This window comes from Lepeophtheirus salmonis, chromosome 1, assembly GCF_016086655.4.
Source record: "Lepeophtheirus salmonis chromosome 1, UVic_Lsal_1.4, whole genome shotgun sequence".
Lineage (NCBI taxonomy): Eukaryota > Metazoa > Arthropoda > Copepoda > Siphonostomatoida > Caligidae > Lepeophtheirus > Lepeophtheirus salmonis.
Window position 1 is genome coordinate 41,044,652 of NC_052131.2, and position 22,758 is coordinate 41,067,409.

The window sequence follows — 22,758 nt, forward strand, 5'->3', positions numbered from 1 at the left end:
AAAATGAACAATAATATTAATAAAAAAAGAGTTTTTATTAATATAAAATTTGGTTGTTTAAGCCCCCAAAATGGCCGACATCAAGAAGGCTGACGTCACATGGAAACGATCTATTCCTGGATTTGATTTGATATGCTTACTATTTCAAGTAAGGAAATTTGTGTCCCATGTCAAGGGGCATATTGTTCCTAATTCTGCTTGTTCTAACAAGGTTAATTAAAGTCCAAGTGAAAGAATAAGCGGAGGACAGGGATAGTAGTCAGTAGAGAGCTGTGAAGGAACTCCCTATATAGTAGGATATAGCATAGCTGTGTATATACAATTTTAAACTATGTTACAAAGAAAAATTGAAAATTATTTCAAATATGTGCTCTAATATCTTACATAATATGTAAGTCATAAAATATTTCAATTTCAAATATTTCGATTTTTCGTTTATTTCTTCAATAAGCATTATCTAAATTAAATTCCTCAATGTTAGTTACTCATAGTTGAAACTGAGAACGGTCGAAGGCATCCTAACTAAAGTATTACAGCTAGGATTGAAAACTCCAGATTGAACTCCACATCCATTTGAGTAACTTAATATATACGAATATATTGGAGTGAAAGTAAGCAATCCGTTAATATACAAAGTTACTAGTTCATGTGCATAATAACTTAACTAGACCGTTAATTTGCATAATAAAGAAAAAGATCGTTAATGGTCAAAATCATTGAAATTATAAATTTCACATTATCTTCCGATACCCATTCCAGAAACACAAGTTGATGCTCGGCTCATGAGATATGCAACATGGCCACAGGGCATGCTTTAGAGTAATCGCCCTTCCTCAATTCGTCATATTACATGAATTGGCAGTGGTCCAACCTGTCTGTTAGTCGTGTTGGCACGAAAAACAACCTTTGTGAAAGGATATCAACCGTGTCTATAGTGGATGGCACCTCTAATTATATGTATTACATGAATTGGTGGTGGATTCCAAACTGTTTCTTATTCTCGTTGGAACACAAGACAACCCATAAGCTGGGATATCAACCGGGATTACAGTGGATGACGTCCCTGATTGTAATAAATGAATTGACAAAGGGTGTTGACTCTAAATCAAGCCCTGTGGCCATGGTGCATATCTCATGGACCGAGCATTAATTTGTTTCTCTGGAAAGGATCTCGGAAGATAATAGGAAATTGATGATTTCAATGATTTTTCACATTAACGGTCTTGTTCACTTTTATTCACATTAACGGTCTTGTTCATTTTTATGCACATTACTTAGTTTTTATGCATATTAACGGTCTTGTTTAGTTATTTTGCACATTAACGGTCTAGTTCAGCTATTATGCACATGAACTTGTTATTTTGCATATTAACGGATTTTTTACTTTAACTGCAATATAAAGGGTGATTCAAAACGAGCGGTTTTTGGATTGTAGAAATAAAACACATAAAATATTATATTATTGTCAAAACTTTATTATGAAGCAAAAAACAATCCTTTACAATTATTTCTAGAAAATAATCACCTTCATATGTTGGCCGCAACTGGCCTTTAAATGGTTGATTCTTTTGCGCCAATTTTCGATGACGCGTTAGAGCATTGTGTCCGGAATCTCACGAATAACTCGCTTAATATTTGCTTCCAATACTTCAATCGTCGCTGGTTTATCCACATAGACTTTTGCTTTTACTTAGCCCCAAAGAAAAAAGTCCACAGGTGTGATATCACACGATCTTGGTGGCCAATTCGCCGGGCCAAAACGTGAAATTAATTACTCACCAAAATGATGTCCCAATAAGTCCATTGTTAGGCGCGCTGTGTGGCATGTGGCACCGTCTTGTTGGAACCAAATATCGTGGAGATCATGTGCTTCAACTTGAGGTACCAAAAAGTCTGTTAAAGGTGGCGAATCGATTCTTCACGATCTTCGGCTACACTCTCGGCTACGGCCGCAATATTTTCTAGGCTGCGAGCTGTACGTGGCCTACCAGACGACGGGACATCCCAGCAAGTTGCTGCCCCTTCAAACTTTTCGATTATTCTGCGAATTGTGGATTCTGAAGGTCGATTATGTGGACCATAAGTGTGGCGTAATTTGCAAAAAACTTCTTTCACAGAACGCTGATTTTCATAGTACAATTGAACAATTTGTACACATTGTTGTGGTGCATATCTTTCAATGAAGAATTGTACAACAATACTGAGTAAAAATGACGTATGAATTTGACAGAACTCGCGCGCGCCTGTCAAAAAATCCCTACTGGAAAAAACCGCTCGTTTTGAATCACCCTTTATATATATATATATATAATGAATCACACATTAATCTGAGCCACCTAGTATCTAAAAAAATTTGGTAGACTATGAAAGAAACAATTGTAACATAAAAAAAGTCTGACAGTTCTGCACAAGATAAAGTGGGACTCATATTTGCTCAATTTTCTTTTGACGCATTAAACTCAAAATCCAAGAAATAACCAAACTTTAACTTCTATCGTTTAAAAATAATAAGAGTTAAACGTTATTTTTTTCCATATATAAAATATTCATTCCAAAATCCAAGGAACATAATTAATTCTTCATTAAATTGTTGAATTACATACATTCTTTATGACGTCAAGAGGAATCGTAAAATATTGTTCACAAGAAGAATGCCCTCATTATTATTTATGTATACCTATTTACAAATTATTTAGGTCTAATCACTAATGTAGAGTGCAAAATATTAGTTTATTTGTAAATAAACTCTTTCAGTTTTAACAAATCAAACAAAGCTGTTTCTAATAATGGAGAAATAGAACAATTAATTACAGATATTATATAGCTTTAATAGCCCCAGTTTCATACCTTAACTTCAAGAATTACAGTCAAGTAAGTGAGGCAGGAGTACAAAATAGAACAAAAGACTACATATTTGATATCAGTGTTTGTCTATCAATTCTTGCTTTCTCTTTTAAATAAAATCAAATCGCTATTGACTGGAGATATATTTTACGTTGAGGCATATTAATGCTATTTAGCATATAACTACTTGGAAAATTTATGTATTAATATTGAGTTATTTTATTAGTAACCATCGATGATTGAATTTGTTTATCAACTTATTAGGTAATTAGAGTTTAGATAAAACAGTAGGAATACGTGCATTAATAAAATCTCCTCCTGTATTTCTCCTCTTCTTTTTTTGTTATTTTATTCTGACCTCGGAGGAGGTAGTTGGATTTTAAATAATTGAATTGATTGGATATATTATACTAAATACGTAGGTTCATGTGCATTTCTAAGTCTAATGTATTGCTACACAAAGAAGAGCGTCACTCGTTATTATTTCTATATTTAAGCTACCGAGGAATATTACGTCAAATAGATGATAGTTATTTCAAGCAACAAAGGCAACACAGTTCTCACAATTAAATATCAAGGTAAGACAACTGTATACCATATTGACCACAATATTAATTTATATTTCATCATAAGTCATATTGATAATTATAAATTATTATTACTCAGAAAAATCTAGAGAGGAATGACGTCATTTTTAAAGATGACATCAGTCTAATGTGGGACCATGGGAGTTGCCTCTTTATTTTACAAATATGAATCCTTCTTATTCAAATTCTTTGTAATAATAAAGGATTCTAATCTTAAACGACCCCATAGTAAATTAATCGACATCCGATAACTCCATTGTTCTCTATGAACCTACATAGGGGTCATCCTATCTAAACAAACAAACAAAGAGAGTGAGATGACAAAGCCAAGGTAAAGCAATTTCACTCTTTCTAACTATAATCTATATCATGCATATGGATAGTGTACTTATTACAACTACACATTAGGAAGACGTACATAATTTAACATATAATGTACTTAATACATTTACTGTATATTCTGTGGAAAACCCGCCGAAATATAAAGAAATAATGTATAACATGACGTAATTATAAAGAAAAGTTACATAAGGGACTACTCTGAAAAGTGTATAGCTGTGAAAAAAACATGTATAAAAAAACGCATCTTCTTTCTGTTTCTTTCCTTTCCTGTCGGCGTTCGATCCAAGCCATTCCTAAGGATTCCTTTGTTTTGATCATCCTTCTGCTTTGGGTAAATGCCATTTCAGAGTTTTCCCTTGTATTGCGTGTGTGTGTGTGTGTGTATCCTTTATGGCCTCGCAGAGAGGATTCATGTCCTATAGTGAGTGAATCATTAGGGTTTTTTGACGGTGTTTTGACAGTTCCGTGGAATTGAATGATTGATGGTCGTCCGTGTCATATCTCACATTTGGACCCCTAATCCATTCCTTGGCTCTCTTTGGCATCCATTGGACTATTCTTCCTTCCTCTGTACCCTGTTGAGAGAAAGCCTTTTTGCTTCTTCTTCTTCTACTCTGAGTCCATGTTTCTATCCGTGAAAAGTGACTTATCTTTCTTATTCCATTCTGTATCTTCCCCTCTATTCAATTATAGTCAACTTCTTCAACATATTTTTATATCATCAATATTTTCTTCATTATTATAGTCCATGATTTAAACATTAGAATATCTCGAAGCGTTCTTTTCTTTTTTTAATCAAAATAAAATTAAAAGCGTTTGCAAGATGACTTCTGGATTTGAAAATGATTTATGTTGCATTCATATATAATGTATAAGAATGCCCCTCAACGAACTCCAAGTACATATCATTGTAGCACATGTGATGGAGTCCTTCATTTACTATAGGTTTTGTTGTTTCTGTATTACTATCCTTTTAACACAATCACATTAACTATGTGGATATTTTTTAAACGAAGTATATATGTGGGCGCTAAAGTCAAAGGAATACAATTTTGAAAACAAAGACTCAAGCATCGGTCAAAATAATATATGTTTTGTTTTTTCTCCTTTATGAATATTATAGTATGTAGTATATAAATTAATATTTTTTATTTTGTATTTAGGTGTGTGTAATTTTAATACTGAGTCTTCACTGTTATAAACTCTTCCAATCCTGTAATGGTAGAGATGGAAACTTAAACGTCATGGAATGGGGCTGAATCAATTGTGACAATTTTGTGCTATTTTGTTTTTGTTGTCAATCAAGAACTGTTCAGTATCTAATAAGAAAAGGAATTTTTTGTTTCTTTACAAACTTTCCATCTGAAATAAGGAAAAGAAAGAAATAATTGGATCAATTACTTAACTTCGTTTTTTTGTCTCAACAATTTCCAAAGTCAGAAGTCTATTTTAAATATTGTACGCGTCAACAACTTAGTATTTATAACATATAGTTACATATTTTATTAACTCCTGTGATTATTCAAGACTAATTAATTAATTATTTATGTTATGCCTAAAACAGTTGTGGTCAAGATGAGAAATATAAAGAAGTTGCTCAATGGGGAGCTTCTTCAATTGGCCCTTTTTTTGAGCTTACTTCGTGTTGATCCGGACTCCTTTCTCAATAATAGTGTGAGCTCTCAAAATAACTCATATAATGACTTAGATCTCCTTAACGATCATGGACAAATGTATACTCGTTATGAGGATCGTCCTTATTTATTCGGGCGTGGAGATTTTGGATCAGATGTTTCTCCAAGACTTCATCCAAAGTCCATAGACCATATGTTGGAAAGATTTCAAGATGAAATACTTGAAGATTTAAACTCCTTAGGACAGTATAAGTACGTCTGATTTCTTTCAGTACATTTTGCAGCCATTTTTCTCTTCAATACAATGATTTGATCACTAATTAAAAAATATATATATATATTTATAGCCGTATACGGTCATATAGAGGAGATCCTGTGGAAATTTCAGCTTATGTACTTAATACCGACATACCTCTACTTAATAATATAACGGAAGATGTTTCTATACCTCTTCCAATACCTTCGGATAGTGACTCTGGTATATCTGATACAGAAAACAATCCTGCGTTCTTGGATCATGCCATGTTTGACGACTGTAATCTATCAGATTCCGAGCTATCTGCCATTGACCCTAGAAATTTGGAACTTCCCAAAGTAGATACTCTAGGGGAAGACTCTGATGGGTTCGTTGATCCAGATTTTCTAGCAGATCAAATTGTGGAAATTGATGATCAATTAATGACTATAGGAGATCAATTAGAAGAGATTACGGATGAATTTTTACAATTGGATGAACAACTTGCTGTCCATATTAACGATAATGAGGCTAAACCCGAAGAGGATGAGATGGATGAATCTGATTTTGGGATTTGTCCCTTTGATAATTGGGAAACAGATATGAATAGGGATTACTCCGAGTTGTTATTAACTAGAAATAATTCAAAACTTCAGGACGAAGCCATCGGCGGGTGTCAGGTAGGACTATTAATTGTTTTTTTAAATTCTTATTGTTAGCTTAATACAGCGTAGAATTATTTCTTTTCTTAAGGGAAAATTTGATTGAAAATATGTTGCCCAGTGAATTAGGATTTTTTATACAAAGAAATAGAGTTATTTTTTTTGCAAATATTTATTGAATTGACACTTCTATTTTGCGTCATGACTGAGAGGCTAATCATTTTGGGGTCTTTTCATATTGATATACATGATTAACACGAGTGAATCACTATTTGTACCTAGAAATATAATTTATTATGAATGTCAACCAATTATTTATTAAAGAGTCAATGAAATGAATTCCTTTCTTATTCGCTTATGTGTTGCTATGAAAGAAGAAAAGGGGAAAAAGAGTAGTACGGATGTTGCGCACGTATTATACAAAATGCCTTACCCCTTTGGTGTAGGTACATAATAATATTATTCTATCGTATGTTATTTTGATAGCTTTATCTTGTAAAATATACTCTGAATCATATTACTTTGACCAAGGTATACATACATAAATACAATCTAAGTATATAGTTTGCCGGATTACATTATTGTTTAGTAGTATGATTGTATTTAGTAGATTTTGTGAGGACATTTTTACTTCTAAATATGTAGTTTTTATGAACAATTCTAGAAATAAAGGAAGATTACATAATATCATTATCATGTCATGAATGTTTAATAAACGTATCGAGAGAGGGAGAAGAAATAAAAGCAATAATCTTGCAAATCTATGCTAAAATAAAAGATCATAAAAAAATGATGCCTATAAAAAATGATAATATTTATGTTTACATAAACAAATAAATTAATGTTTGAATTAATCCATTGAGGCATTAATTTTATTAGCATGTTGTATACATATATATATATATATGTATACATTTTTTTGTTTTTACTCGTCGTCATTACTAGCTGATGGAAAATGAATTGTCAACGTGCATTTATATTTTCTGGTTCATTCTTCTCCGATTTTTATATATTTATATAAGGTGGCTCTTTGATTTTTTGCTTTAATTTATTACCCTGTTTCTGCATAGTTTTTTCCTCCCTTTTTTTCTTCGCTCGTCCATGGAGACGAGAAAAAGGGAGAGATGGATTTCGATCATGTTGACCTATAATTTTTAAAGTTATAAATAGGTATTAGGAACCTTATAATATGTAGATGTTTGAGACAAGTTGCAAATTCTTCGTCTTAAAATGTCTTATTTAATGGGAACATTCGTCATTCTAAGGACCAACTATAAATTGATGCTAGAATTTCATTTTGATCTTTTCAAATTATTTTCTTATTATGCATTTATAAGTGTTATAACTCTGGCCATTTGAACTTTACTACGTTCCACAAATTACTTATCAATAGGGCATGATAATTGTTTACTTATATTAGTTTGTAAATAAGGCGACAAAGAGTGGTGCCGTATTGTGGTAAAATAATACAACTAACTCTCTGAATGATAATTATATATATCCCATAGTGGAGACGCCAGAAACCTCAAAAAAATATATACTTATATAGCTCAGGCTATAAATATGGATAATAAGTATATTTTTAATTTGCTCATACCCTATTATATCGACCAGATTATTACATTATCCTCATCCCGTGTGCACAAAATCATTCATTTAAAATGCTTCAACTTATTTTTTAATTGCAACTTGCACACAGCATTGGTATGAAAACTACGGAAGTTTTCATACTGTATAACTCAACGCAACCTTTTTGTATTAGATTCGTTTCTTGACCTCTCTTATAGTTATGTATATAATGAGTAGTACTAGTTACCTACTACTAATTAAAAACATTTTAAAAGCTAACGTAACGAAGTATAATTTTTTTCTGGGTCTTTCTTTTTTTTTTGCTGTTTCTCTCTTTTATATTAATTGTGCTAATAACACCGTTGCAAATTCTATTACAATTTATGTTATATAAAAGTAATATGAAGAAGGGGGATATATATAATATATTTTATGGTATATATATGCATAAATATATTTTTTTCGTTATAAGAAAGGTAAAAGGTGTATTTTTTTTATCTACATAATATATATTATTATGTAAATACGTAGTCGAAGAAATAAAATGCTTTGGATTGTTATTGTAGAGTCGGTGCTGTTGATATAATACTATATATGCGGCATATCAACACAAAATCAAGCTAGAATGATATATTTTTTTTAAATTTTATTGTTGACGAATTATTGTCATTTATATCAGCAAATTACTCGTATTAACAAGTGTTGTGTCAGTCCTTCTTTAGGACTGAAGACTGCATTCCAGCTCCGTCCGGTCCAGTTGAGTCCTGCATATCTGTTTTAAAACTTATAAAGTGCGGTCCTTGATGATGTATATCAACTTTATTTCTGCTTTTTTAATCAGTTCTTGTGCTGACAGTCTTAAAGACCGATCTTACGACCTCACTGGAATGTACCAAATAAATAAGGACTAACAAAACAGTAGTATTAACCCTTTGGGTGTGCTGCTAATTGCACATAAAAGTAGTAAAAATAAATCCTTTTTTAACTGGGGTCATATGATCGAGGACAATATTTGTGTCTCAAATCAAATGAACGAAATAAACTATGGCAAAAATTGACTCAAAAATATTGTTGAAGTATTGGGAATTTCTCCTTGTCTTGAGTTGTATTCATCGACGAATTATTGTCCATTTATACACGAATAAATTATTCGTGTTAATCCCGTTAACTGTTAATCGTCTTAATTGCACTCTTAAAGTAATCAAAATGGATCGGCAATATAAAAGGATAAAAAATTGATAGATTTTATTTGAAAAATGCCATATTGGGGTCTTAAATCAAACAGAGGTTCTAGACTATAGCAAAAGTTATTTGAATTCTTAACTCATCCAACAAATTGGAATAATAAGCCTACTTATAATTTATTCAAATATGTCGTTGAAATATTACAATTTCTTTTTTTCTGGATTTGTATTTGTTGAGGAATTATTATCAATTTTTATTAACAAATTATTTATATTCACACTTTGAGTGTGTATCAAATTGTACTTTTAAACAAGAAAGAGAATGAAAAATAGATAGATTTTATTTCAAAGGGGCAATATATGTCTCTTAAATCAAATAAAGATTCTAAACATAGGTAAAATTCTCGAGTATCTTAAATCATCGCACAAATTTGAATGAAAAGCCTTTAACTGACTCTAGTATGTCTATGATGTATTTGGGTATTTGTGTTTCTTGAGTACAAGTTGTAGCCTAAAAATGAAAGGAATAATTTTAAATGAAGGATTTACAGTCTCTTGGATGAGGATCATACAATAATTGAATATCCTATGGCTGATCGATATATTTATTATTAATGGTGTGATTTTTGTCTATTTTAATATAAACCAAAGTAGGTTTGCCCGGGGTTTCCCGCGACAAAAATAAATCAAAATTAATTCTGAACTCTTCTTCTTAACATAAAACAAAAATAAAGACTTTAAAATTTTAAGAATTTTTCTCCTCCATGTTGGTATGTATTATAGCACACTTTTCTTATTTTTAGAGCAGAAAAAATATTCAATTTGAACTGTCGTTAGCTCATCTTTCATATTATTGTCAAAAATCCTTTGTCTTTTCTAAACTTTTAAAAAAAGTGGGAATTTTTTTTAGGTCTTTATAGTTTGTTTTATATGATTCTTTGTCTAAAAATCCGTTTGTAGAAAAATATTATTTTTAGGCCGCCATGGCCTTAAAAGGCCAAAAAAATGTTACCAGAACCATCTCTTGAGCCTTACATATCTACATAAAAATTTCAGCAAAATCCATTAATTGGTTTGGCCGTGATTCCTGGACGGACACACAGGCAGATATGATAATAACTTAGTTGTGCATTTTCTCCTTTTCTTGATTTTTATTCAAGATTGTTTCTGCGTTAACTCACCGCATATTTATATATATGATGTAGTTAAGGAAAAACGCCTCGACTCAAATTATTGTCCACGTTTTCCCTGGTGATAAAAGAATAGGTAGGTAGATATGTAGGAACAACAGAAAAGGAATGAGGATAATTGAAAATTTGCATGTCTGTAATTTTCACCGTTTTTCTTCTCCAAGTAAAGATTAGTGATGCGACTTGGTCCGAGACAGAACTTTTCAATATTAAATTTTCTTTTCTAAAAAAATAAAATAGGCATATTTTGTATAAATGATGTGGGTGTCCGGATCAAGACCAATTTTTTTTTATGCAGACGTAATTTTACTACAAGACCGCTTGAAACCGAACCCGAACACTAGTAGTAGTAGATACATTCGTCGTGTACGTATGTACTATTTATTATGAACAGAATGTAATTTTCAAATAGCAGTAGGACTATAAAAAGTTTTCCTCTTTTTTTTACGATCTTGACAGAGTTTTTTTTTTTTTTTTTTTGCTTTAATGATCTAATAAAAAATAAAAGTTAGTTTTGTTTCTTTATTTTCTACTTCTTTTTCTAAGAAATGCTTACCTTATTCGTCTCGTTAGGCTGCTTATATACATATGCATATGTTGTTTTAATACGAATAATAATATATGAATATAGTTAAGTTTTTGAGTCATTATTTTTTGCTGGTAGCCTTCGTTAGCTGATTTGATTTTATGCTAATAATATGTGTAGTTACTACAACATTTTATTCTTTATCATCATTTCCTTGGTATTTAAGGAGAGAGTGAGAACAAAGAATAAGAAGCAGAAGGGATGTAATAGGTCCTTTAAAGGAGAGGGTTGCTACTACTCTACATATTATGCACACACAATAGAAGAAGAAAAGGATGATGAAAGTGAAAATATGCCATCACTTTGTTTGTAGAGAAGAATTTACGCATTTATTTTTATTTTTTTGCAATGTGTAAAGGGAGAGAAGGAATCCTTGAAAAGAGAGAGAGGTGGTGGTTGAATGAAAAAAAGGCTTTCTCCCCCCTTCCATATACTTCTTTGTTCTTGTTGCCGAGTCGAAAATAAAGTAGCGAGTATGGGGGGGTAGGAACAAAGGGCATTATGAGGGGGTTGGTTATGAAGAATCATTATTTATTTACTTATTAATAGCGTAATGAAATTTCAAATTGATTCTAAAAATTGCAATTTGTGGCCCCTCAACACAAAAGGAAGCTAGAATGTTTTGTCTCGAAAATGAGTGCGAATTACATTTTTATTCTTCCACAAATTATCGTCAATTACTATTAATAAATTATTCTTCTAATGAACCCTTTTGGTTTGCCGCAAATTGCATTTGAAGTATTCAAAATTGATCGTCGCAATAAAAGAATGATAAATTGATGGATTTTATTTGAAAGGGGCCTCATCTTAAATCAGAGAAGGGTTTTAAATTAAAGCAACAATTCTGGGGTATCTCAAATCATCCCACAAATTTGAATAATAAGCTTATAATTGGATAAAATATTGCTGAAATATTGGGATGTATTTATAAATAACTTGTAACATAAAAATTGTATTTATGTTGACTTACCATATTTGTAAGCGGTCCCACAAATATGAAAGTAAGAGGATTTCAAACTTAAGATTAGGGTAGATCAGCGATTAGGATTTGTAATTAGTTAATTTTTTGTTTCAATCTTGAGATGACATAGGGGTTTTTTCCTTTTATTTATTTTTGTTCAAAATTGTTTTTATGTTGACGCACCACATTTGTAGTTCTTATCAGTAACAATGTTGAGGGACAGGAATGAATTTTAGACCCTCTACGCTACAGTTTTACTAAAGGCTATTTAAAATAAAAGATTTTTGTTAGAGGAATTTGGTATCTTAGAATAGTTTTTGACATCCCTAGGTGCAGGGCTAGTTTTTGCGTGAGGAGATTAAGGGCAAAGATACAAGCGCTCAGCCTTTTCTTTCGTTCCTTTCTGAAAATTTGAATTAAATTTCTACTTTTGTGAATGCTTCTTCAATTGTTTTCCTAATTAATCGCTAGGTGGACCATGACCCTGCCCCTACTCCCCGCCACTGGATCCCTTAGCGTCATATCCATTACTGCATTATTTCATTGAATTACCAAGATTACATTGATGATATCATTTAATTTTGATCCATTAAAATGAAATGTTTTTTACGTATTTACTAGTTATATACACATATAACTTTGTGTATTTGAACTAAATAATGTGCCACATAATATTATGTAATGTTCATCAACATAGTCAAAAATTACACCATCTGAACATTTAAATTCTAAGGCATTTTCAATTATTGCATAATAATCTTAATTTCCAAACCCAGAAGTGGGGAAAAGTCCGTATACTGCAAGTCTAAGTCAAGTTTCAAGTCTTTGCACACCAGTTCAAGTCCATCAATGTTTTCTGCAATTCTAGTTCAAGTCTTTATAAAATAATAGATACTTTGAAAAGTACATTATATTTTGTAAAAAAAAAAAAAATTGCTTTCGAATCCAAGTTAGGTGGCGAGTTATTGATAGTGTCGTCAAGTCGACTTCTAATTCCCGACTCTAAATTCTTGTTCTCATTTTTTTAAATTTTGGAACTTGTACCATTTGATTACATTACAACTTGTAGACAAATATTAAACACCGTCTTTGTAGCATACTATCACAGCATTACCGCTCTAGCACAAAAATGTTTACTGTATTTTGTTATCAGCTGTCTTCTCCTTTTTTCCTAATCCATGTTCTGATCTTCGATTGGTTGAATTTGAATTAGCTCTTTTTAAGCTGTGAACAATTCCCAACAATTATAAAATAGAAATTCCAAAGTTTGGAATAATTATAGGGTAGTGTCGTGTAAGATCATGCCAGCTGTTTCATGCCCCCGCTTTATGATATACTTCTAATTATATATTCTTTGAAAATCAAGAAAGAAAAAAATAATGTTTTTATGGATAGTTATAGCATAAATATCCCCAACAACAGCTGTTGCCGTCTCTAGTCGATAACAACCTTCTCAATAAAAACTTCGTCGCCTTATATGATATGTCAAAAAATTGATTTCCTCTTTTTCAAACACACATAAATGAAAATAAATTTAGCATTGTGGCACAATTTTATTTCCCAATAATTCCCCCCTTAAGTTTTATACATTTTTTAATGCATTCAGGTATACAAGCAATTCAATTATCCAAAGTCTTGTCTGAAATTTGTGACCAGGCAAATTTTACATTTTGGACGAGAGTTTCTTCAATTGTTGCTGGCGGTAATTTATTGATCTTATTTTGGAAAATTGGCTTATAGATTTTCTATCGGAAACAAGTCCAGACTTGCTAGGCCATGTACCCTTTGCCCAAAATGAGTCCAATTTAGCCTGAAGCCATGCTTGAGCCACGTGAAAGCTATGAGCAGGAGCTCCGTCCTGCTAGAAAATGGCTCTTTGACATGTCTGGTAACATTTTCCGAGTCAGAACGTATTCATTTTCTCGACTCCTTTGCATCGCAGTGGTTAGACACTTCTTGAGTACGGTCTCAACATAGTATAAAGACGTCACAGTTTGTCCTCGAGTTATAAAGTCAAACGCACTATGACCCCAGTTACTCATAAGACTCCAGCCGTGAATTTTCAAGGGAAAGTTCACTTTCGAAGTCGGTACAACATCTTCTTTCCTTGCAAGCCCAAATGCGATCAGTTTGACGAATGGGATGGTGTAACAGTTCAAAGTGGACTTGTCAGAGAGAAGAACTCTTTTCTAATCATTTATTCACCAATTTTTCCTCTCACGATAAAAAATAAGTCGTTTTTTCTTCTGGATCTCCGTGAGTTTTGACTACATTTGAGGCCTGTCCGGCAAGACCTTCAACGATTCCTTCATGTGCTTGCGGACAGTCTCGTCTGATACTGGAAGACCATTTGACGTCAATCTGGTTGCTAATTTCCTCAAAGATTGTCCCTTTTTCGTAAGACTTTTGGCGATGGTTATTTTTGCAAATCTAGAAAGTGTTTTCTTCCTTCCATGCCCACTCTTGTTCTCAAGGCTCTCCCCGGAAAGTTGACAGCTCTGCTACCTTCGACTAGTTCGGAAAGAAACACCAAGGTCCCGATCGACCCCAACCTGCATTTTCCGGCTTCAAGTTGGCCTAGGGTCTTACTTAAGTAGTTCTCCTTCACGATTCTGTGACGTCGTATTTTTTAATACTCATCTGTAAATTTAAATTAAGAAAAAAAATTGTATAAAGGCTGCTTCCTTACCTTAAATTTGGTTCCATGTAGATTTTTAAGGGTCTCTAAGCCCACGTGCTTTTATTTTTATTTATTCCCCTTTTCATTTTTGAACTCCTTTTTAGAGAAGCGGTAAATTAAAAAAAGAAAACATCAACTTATTGACATACTGTATATTCTCCATTGGCTAACTACTACCTCTCCTCGTTTCTTTTTGGAGGAAAGGTTGTGAGGTACAATAAAGGTAGCAACGTTTTATAACTGAAAGGTTGTAACATGTAGGATTTACTGCCACTTCATCCCTAAGAACAAATAATATCTGTGGCCTGTCAACACAAAATTACATTTGTATTCTTATACAAATTATCATCAATTTCTATCAACGAATTATCATTCTCATTAGCCCCTTGGGTGTGTTGCGAATTGCACTTGAAGTAAGCAAAGTTGATCCTCACAATAATATGAGGATAAAGGTATATATTATATTTGAGAAAGGGGCCATATCTAAAATCAAATAAAAACTCTTAACTACTCACAAAATTATTGGTTATCTCTACTCATTCCACCCACTAATTTGAAGTCAAATTCTATCATTAACTCAAATATATCTTAACACTTTCTCCTTGTGTTGATTTTTGTTCAATGTTGTTTTTATGTTGATGCACCACATCTCCTCTCCTTGGTTACTTTATTCCTTCTTCCTTTTCTTCTATTTCTCAACTGTTGCATAAAATGAATCAGCAATTTATTTCTCCATTGCTGATTCCCTCCCCATATATTGCAAAAAAATCCCCCTAAGAAGTATATCTATTTACATTATGAGTGTTTGTTTTATTTTATTTTTGCAAACGTGTAATCATGAAGAAGAAGAAGAAGGAAAAAAAGAGCAAGGGTGGATTTTTTGTAATGGAGTATTTTTAATGCCGTGTGAGGGATCTTTCTTCTTCTTCTCTCCCCCCCCCCTATTTTTTATTATTTGTATATTATGCATTTGCTTTCTTTATTTATGAGCACTCCCTATTTCTTTTAACACTTTGCACTATTTATTATATGTAGTTTTCCTACACATATTACTTTTTACATATCTTTTTGTACTTAGTAGGGATTGTATCGGCCCTTGAAAAATGTACTACAATTTAAAGTTTTATCTACAAGAAATGCATTATTATTTTGATAGGTATCATTGGCTCCCACTTTTGAGGAAGTTTTTAAATTAAAATGTCCTAAGTTTCGAGAATATTTTATTCTTATTTTTCTTTTATAAAAAAAGTTTATTCGTTCAAATTTTATCCTCTCTAAAATAATTTAACTCTAAAATTTATCAAAAAGTAAAGTTCTGTGTCAAAAACTGCATCTAATGACGTCTCCATTATATAACCCCCCTCCCTTTCCTTTGTAAATACATTCCGGCCCCGGTTTATCATTTTCAGTACAGTAATGTTTGTTTCACTTATTGTATTATTGAACATGTTCCATAAAACTATAAGTAGTGTTGTAGATCGTATGCATTTTCTGTTTCTAAAAACAAAATAATACAAAAATCAAAAAAAAAAAAAACCCTGGCAGCTTGAAGAATGTTTGGGAGGAGAGTAGCTTAGCTGTTATGACGTTTCATTAGACTAGCTTCTAAACACAGGTCCCACTTAATATCACGCAAGGACATACGCAAGAATTACTTCATTTTTTCGATCTTAAACTCTCAAGTCAATTTATAACTCATCAACAGCTCCCAATCACACTCATGATTACTTGTAACTTAATTGTTTTCTCCTCAAGAATGAAAAAATAATAATTACAGCTTGAAAAATAAGTTCGCTCTAAAAAAAGCTTAAGATTTACAACTCTAATCACTCATTGGTACTGGGACTGAAAAAGGAGGATAGTTGGATATTATTATTAATTAAGGGATCTTAAATAGTTTATTATTATTCTTAGCTAGCTTTCATCATATGGGGGGGGGGGGGAGGGCTTACCCCCAAAAAAATTATCAACACCGTAATATAATTACTTATATAAATAAGTTTAGTATTTATGTATGCCAAATATTTTGTCAAAAGGAGCTAGCGACGCCACTGATTTTTATAGACGCTATTTAATTTGTAGTTACAAGATGGAATAATAATGATGTCATTTAGCAAAGTTTGTTGCATGGGACCAATCAAGGCTATAAAACAAAGGGATAAAAGACTCCTCTTAGCTAGTATAAATTCCCTTGGCCTTTTTAAAAAGATTTATAAAATTTTAGATTTCACTTTTGAGATAACACAGATCTCGACGTTCCTCTATCATTTTTACTCGTGACGTATGCAATTTTTCTTCCTTTTGCATAATTCACCTTGTTAATCCAAAAAAACGATGAATTCTTGGAAGTTCCTCAACACCACAAGTGTACAAAAAGGTCGTCTAGTATATTTGGACAAATATTGATTAGGTGGTCATAGTTTTACGCTTTAGTCTGATCTGAAGGCGTCCTTGAGTTTTGGATAGATACGTAAACATTTTGTGACGAATATGGGATATATATTACTTGTGATTCCCTAATATTTACTTCAAATTAAGGAAGAGGAGGATGGATGGGATGAAAGGAAGGTGGGGTGGGGGGGGACAAGAGGCTGCAGCTCCTTCATTGACTTGTTATCATAATAATAGATTGTAGATATTATGTACGTATAATATGTACATATAAAAAAAGTCTCTGCACTTAAATTTATTTGACTCCTATAAAAGTTAATGATAATACATATAAAAGTCTAGATCATGATGATCATTATTTTGAGACCTTTAAAAAAGATCTTGTTGAATACCCTGTGGATTTACTACTAAACCTACATAAGATTCAAGTTCTATTCAGTCACAATATATATATGGTGTGTCCACATAAAAACAATCTTGAACAAAAATCAAGAAAAGTAGAAATCCCAATTTATTTATTTACTTCATATACAGAGCCCAATCCTTCATAGTTATATTTTAATCAATTATAAGCTTATTATTCAAATTTTGTGGTTTGAGTAGAGATACTCCCAGAATTGTAGTTATAATTTAGAGTAACCTATCTAATTTAAGATATGGCCCCTTTGAAATAGAATCTATCACTATCATTATTTTATTGTGAGAATCAATTTTGAATTCTTCAAGTGCAATTTGCGGCAGACCAAAAGGCTTAATTAGAATAATAATTTGTTAACATGCAAAAGTAGGTTACATTCAAATTAAAATAATTCCACATTTATATTTTCAACGACATATTTTAGTAAATTATACGCTCATTGTCAAAGTATCTGGGATGAGCTAAGATATTCAAGAGTTTCAGCTATAGTTTATATCTTTTATTTGATTTAAAGCACTGAAATTGTCCCTGAAACGGCCTATCTCAAAACAAATATATCATTATTTCAATGGTGAGGATCAATTTTGGATATTTAAAGTGCAATTTGTGGCAAACCCAAATTTATTTTTATAAGAAACTGACGATAATTCGTAGAAGAATAAAAATGTACGTAATCTAGACTCAATTCTGAAAGAATGAGTTAAGGAGCTTATGAGTTGACGTTATTCTAATACACCAACATAAAGTGATAGAATTCTATATTCCTTGTTAATGTGATGGTGGTGTTGGATACACCTGAAATGCGGTTATTGCACAGACTGCTGCTTCGCCGAAGATTGAGTTTTTATAGCACCATAAAGTAATTAAAAGTACTTCATTTCAATTGCATAAATACGGTTACATAGAACACATCATTATTATGCATGTATATTGCATTTATTGCTGATTTGTTATACTTTGTTATGTACAATGTATAATCATTACCGTTAGGGATCGTCTCTTAGTGAGAAAGAGGAAGATAATCATGGATCTATAGTTATGAGCTATGTGGATTCTAATAGTAGGTAGGTATATCAATAATTCTGTCTATGTATTATATACATTTATAGAGAGATATTAAAAGAAATGCTTTTGTGAACACGCTTTTTGTCTGGAAGGGAAAAAAATAGTCATTTATGCACATATTATTATTATTATTGCTATCAAGTCAGTCAGCAAATTCTAATAATCGTAAAAAAAAAAAATTAAAGTCGTAAAAATGAGTTTTTTCAGACGACGAAGTCTTCAGTTTTTTTATTTGAAAAGGTATGTGGCTCTTCTTGTGGAGAAGGAAAACTCTTTATTATATATATAATGTACTTCTTCCCGCCCCAGCCTTCCAACTGACCTTCCACCCTCCCCCTATAAAAACTTGCAAAAAATAGATGTATTATATTATATTTTAAGTGAGGTATATAGATATTATAACTCTTCCTTCTCGAGCTAGCCAAAGGATGATGAATCAGTGTATTATATACATACTATATCCACCCTCAAATTTTGCGTCAAAAAATGCATTATATATAATATTTACAACCTATCCGCTCGGCAGCTTCGTACTTTCTGTTTTACAAAACAAATATATTTATATTTTTTGTTTTCAAAAGGGGGAGGGAAAAAATGCAACGTTGGTAGAACACCGCGTGCTCTCCTCTTTTGTACATCTTGCACTTTTTACAATGGTTTAAAACGTTATTTTTTTTGGGGGGGGGGTGGAATAAATATGAAGTACTACACCACCATCACCACCACCACCAAAATTCTCTCAAATATGAATGTAAAAACACAATTCATGCTCTGTGGGGATGAAAAGTAAGTATGTAAGTAGTGAGCTCACGCCTTTTTCCACTTTGCAAAAAAAAAAAAACCCCTTTTTTTATATATGTTAGAGGAGTTTTCGGGCGCTCCCTTACGCTAAACTTGCATTTTCTTTCTTGTCTTCCTTGCAGAAATATATAAATATATATATAAGAAGAATATATCTATATATATGTATGTACATCCGAATGATTAGAGTGTTTTTCTGTGTTTGCTGCTTTAATTTGATACGAAACTTTGTGCTGAGTGATTGAGGCAGTGTGGGTTGCTGTTGAGTGTTGTACTTATTACTACTAATACTACAACATACTACAATTAGCAGTAAGCTTCGAACTTAATCCACGAGAGTTCTAATTGAGGAGGGGGTGAATGCTGTTGTCGTTGTTGTTTTCATAGAATTTTTTTGCGCGCTCTCAGGGAGGGAGGGAAGGAAGGATGAGTCTTATGTGGTGGTGGTGGTGGTGGATGTTGATGACGTAAGGACGGCCTCGGAGAAACCACTAAAAAAATTGCACATTTTTTTACTCTTCTTCTGTTTATTATTATTTTTATTATCGGGAAAGTCGATTCATCATCGTGAATTGCAAGAATCATTCTCCTACTTCTTCTTTTCCTGGAATGTTGAGGGGAGAGAGAAGACGTGGAAATACATAGAATAGTAATTTAAAATATAAAGAATAGAAATAAGACGAGGCCAAACGACTTCTATCCCTGTTCGAATCCTTGGTGCAAGAGCTTTCAGGAGGAAAAGCAGTAAATTACCCCTATAAACGTGAATACTTTAGCCGAGTGCCGCTATATACAAATAACAGATAAAGAAGATCCATTAATTATAAATAATATTATAAAAGTTATAAAAAAACGGACAATTTCATCGTCACCCCCCTCCTCCTGTTTACCTACCTTCTGACTCTACTACTGTGTGTGCTTCCCTGTCCCTGGTAAATGATGAGGGATAACCTCCTATGTCCAGAGAGGAGATTCGTCTTTGGAAGTGGGGGTGATTCAGTTGCATATTATATAACCGAAGTGGTTCTTTACTTTTTGGACAAATCGTCGTGGAGACCACCTGCTATTCTCGAGTCCGTCTTTTCGCCACTCCTCAGGAAGAAAAAGAAGAGAGATTTCCATCCTCCTCCAACGCTGTATCGAATCAAAATCGCCACCATCTCGGTTACAGCAGGAAACCAGAAGAGCCACCACTGCTAGAGGCGGAGGAGGAAAGGGGGAAAGGCACTTCACCCTTTTGGACCTGTCCCTCTTCTTCGCACACCATGATGGCCCTCATGACCCCTGCTCCTCCTCCTCCCCCTGTCGTCTCATATCCCAATACATCCTCTTCACTCTACAACCCGTCACTCTATCCCTCCTACAATCCGCCACCACATCCTTCTGCCGCACTCCCTTCTCTCCAGCATCCCTCACTACTCCTCCCAACAACTACTCCTCTGGGTTACACTCTCCATGATACAAGTCAGCCACTGACACTCTCTCATCACCAGGATCTTCAAACTACCATTATACCACATCACCACCAACATCATGCCCCTCAAAATAATCTGGTGTATCAGGTACTTATAATTTGTCTCATTATCTCATGCCACTGTCTTTGTATTGGTCTAATTAGTTGTTTATCTTGATTTTGACCATTTTATCTTTGGTGAAATTAAAAATTTACAAAATCTCTCACTCCTTGTCTTTGTCTCTGTATCTCTCACTTACTCACTTATTTATCAACCCCCCTCAAATCTCAAATATGTATTCTCATATTCCTACTCCAAATGTGCTTCTTGTTTATTGATACATGTATATACTTATGTGTTTAAACATATTTCATTTTATTTCCATATTGAATATTATTATTTATTGATATCGCTTCATCTAAGATGTGTGTGTGTCTTTTATATACATATACGTACACGTTACTTATACTCCTTGAAAGATATACTGATACTACCTTCATCCAACATCCCCCTTTCGAAATGGGATTGTACAAACTGATCTTATTATTGTTATATATACTTTGCTCTTTTGTTTTTGATAGTCAATGCGAAATTGGATATCCATTACATATTATATTCTAATTACAATTCACACTTATATATATACTTATATTTTGAGAAGGAGTAGTTGTTGCCTTAAGTTCTTATCAAATGATGAAGAATAAAAAGTAGTAGTTGTTGTAGTACTAGACGCAAAAACAGAAGCCGGAATGAAGAATAATGATACATACTCCCAACATCTTTTTTAAGCTCCATAAAGAGCCAGAGAAAAAGAGAGATACAAGGGCCTTTGTTGCTATCCTTCTTTTGTTCTCTGATATTATTGTACTTATATTTATTTATTTAACCAATCATAATATTATATCAATGAGGATGATAGTCCAGGTCCAATGTTTCTCAAACTTATAGAGCGCTACAAAGTGAACTGCAAAAGTCTATGCTTCTGTTACTTAAATCAAAGAAAAAGATAATTTAAAAATATAACCAAAAAGTTTGAGAAACACTGGCCGAAATAGATGCTCTCTTTCACATTATTATTATTTGTAGTCTCTTGGAAATGAGGGAAGTGTAGCTCTGGGACAGCAGGAGAGAGGAGGAAGCTCCTCTTCCTCCAATACCACTCCAGGAGAGAGTCCTTCCTCTATGGGATCTCCTATCTACGGGAATCAGGACTTTGACAAATACAAGGAAATGATGAAATGTAGTAAAGCTGCTACTAAAAAACATGTGGGAGGAGGACCTCTCTCTGAACTTGGACTCATTCCACCCCCATCGTCAGCAATCACCACTTCCACCATTACTACACCCTCTTCATCCTCCACGACTACTAATAATGGTAGCCAATGTAGCAGCTCTACATCTGCACCCATGAAACTTGGAGATGAACTGGATCTACTTCTCCTTAAAAAGTTCGGTAATAGCACGACGACTACACCCACTACTCATCCCTCAGTTGTTCCCGAGGAGCAGCAAAGAACCAATACTACGGTAAGAGAGATCAATGCTCCACCTCCCAAAAGGTATTTGAGGATGGGTCCGACTCGGGCATAGTTTAGCTTCTAATGGTCTGTACAAAGATCCATTACTTCAATTGTGTGCAATTACTAGACACAAGAAAGATTAAATCAAGCTTTCTTTTATTTCCTTTTTTTATTTCGTTCTTCTTAAGATCAGAGTGTTATAGTTAGTTAGTTACTTACTTACTTACTTACTTGCTTTTTTAGAGTATTATATCCCCTTAATCTTGGAATGGGAAAGAAAGCCTTCATCCTTCTAAGTAAAATATATACTTGAATGAAATGAATTGCAATCTCTGTGTGGAATGTGCATTTATTAAAATATAAACTAATAATAATAATATGTACATTGTGAATGCATATTGAGAAGAATAAGCAAAAATATATGAAAGATGAGGTAAGGAGGGAGGTAGGGAGGAGTAGACAATAAATAAATATATAATTACTTATATTCGCAATTATATGTAGTATATATATATTAATAATTGAATGTAAAAAACTATCTATAGTGTTATACTCAACATAATTAATTATGTTGAGTATAATACCTTCAAAAGATGATGATGATACCACCACCACCACAGTCAGTCACCGTCGGT

General features: G+C 32.8%; 1 protein-coding gene across 9 annotated transcripts in view; it reads left to right on the top strand.

Moving 5' to 3' along the window:
• Positions 1–3,282: 3,282 nt before the first annotated feature.
• The window catches only part of LOC121128905 (uncharacterized), a 48,746-nt gene continuing 29,270 nt past the window's right edge, over positions 3,283–22,758 (top strand). The window contains exons 1-5 of one of the 9 annotated variants that reach the window (XM_040724520.2): positions 3,293–3,422; positions 4,937–5,231; positions 5,338–5,659; positions 5,755–6,322; positions 21,690–22,130. In XM_040724520.2, coding sequence (XP_040580454.1) covers positions 5,349–5,659; positions 5,755–6,322; positions 21,690–22,130 — 1,320 coding nt within the window. In that variant the 5' untranslated portion in view covers positions 3,293–3,422; positions 4,937–5,231; positions 5,338–5,348. Of the gene's footprint in view, positions 3,423–3,510; positions 3,763–3,973; positions 4,195–4,936; positions 5,232–5,337; positions 5,660–5,754; positions 6,323–19,287; positions 20,712–21,689; positions 22,131–22,758 lie in introns of those variants that run through there. The other 8 variants (XM_040724530.2, XM_040724504.2, XM_040724513.2 and 5 more) reach the window with 8 other exon arrangements.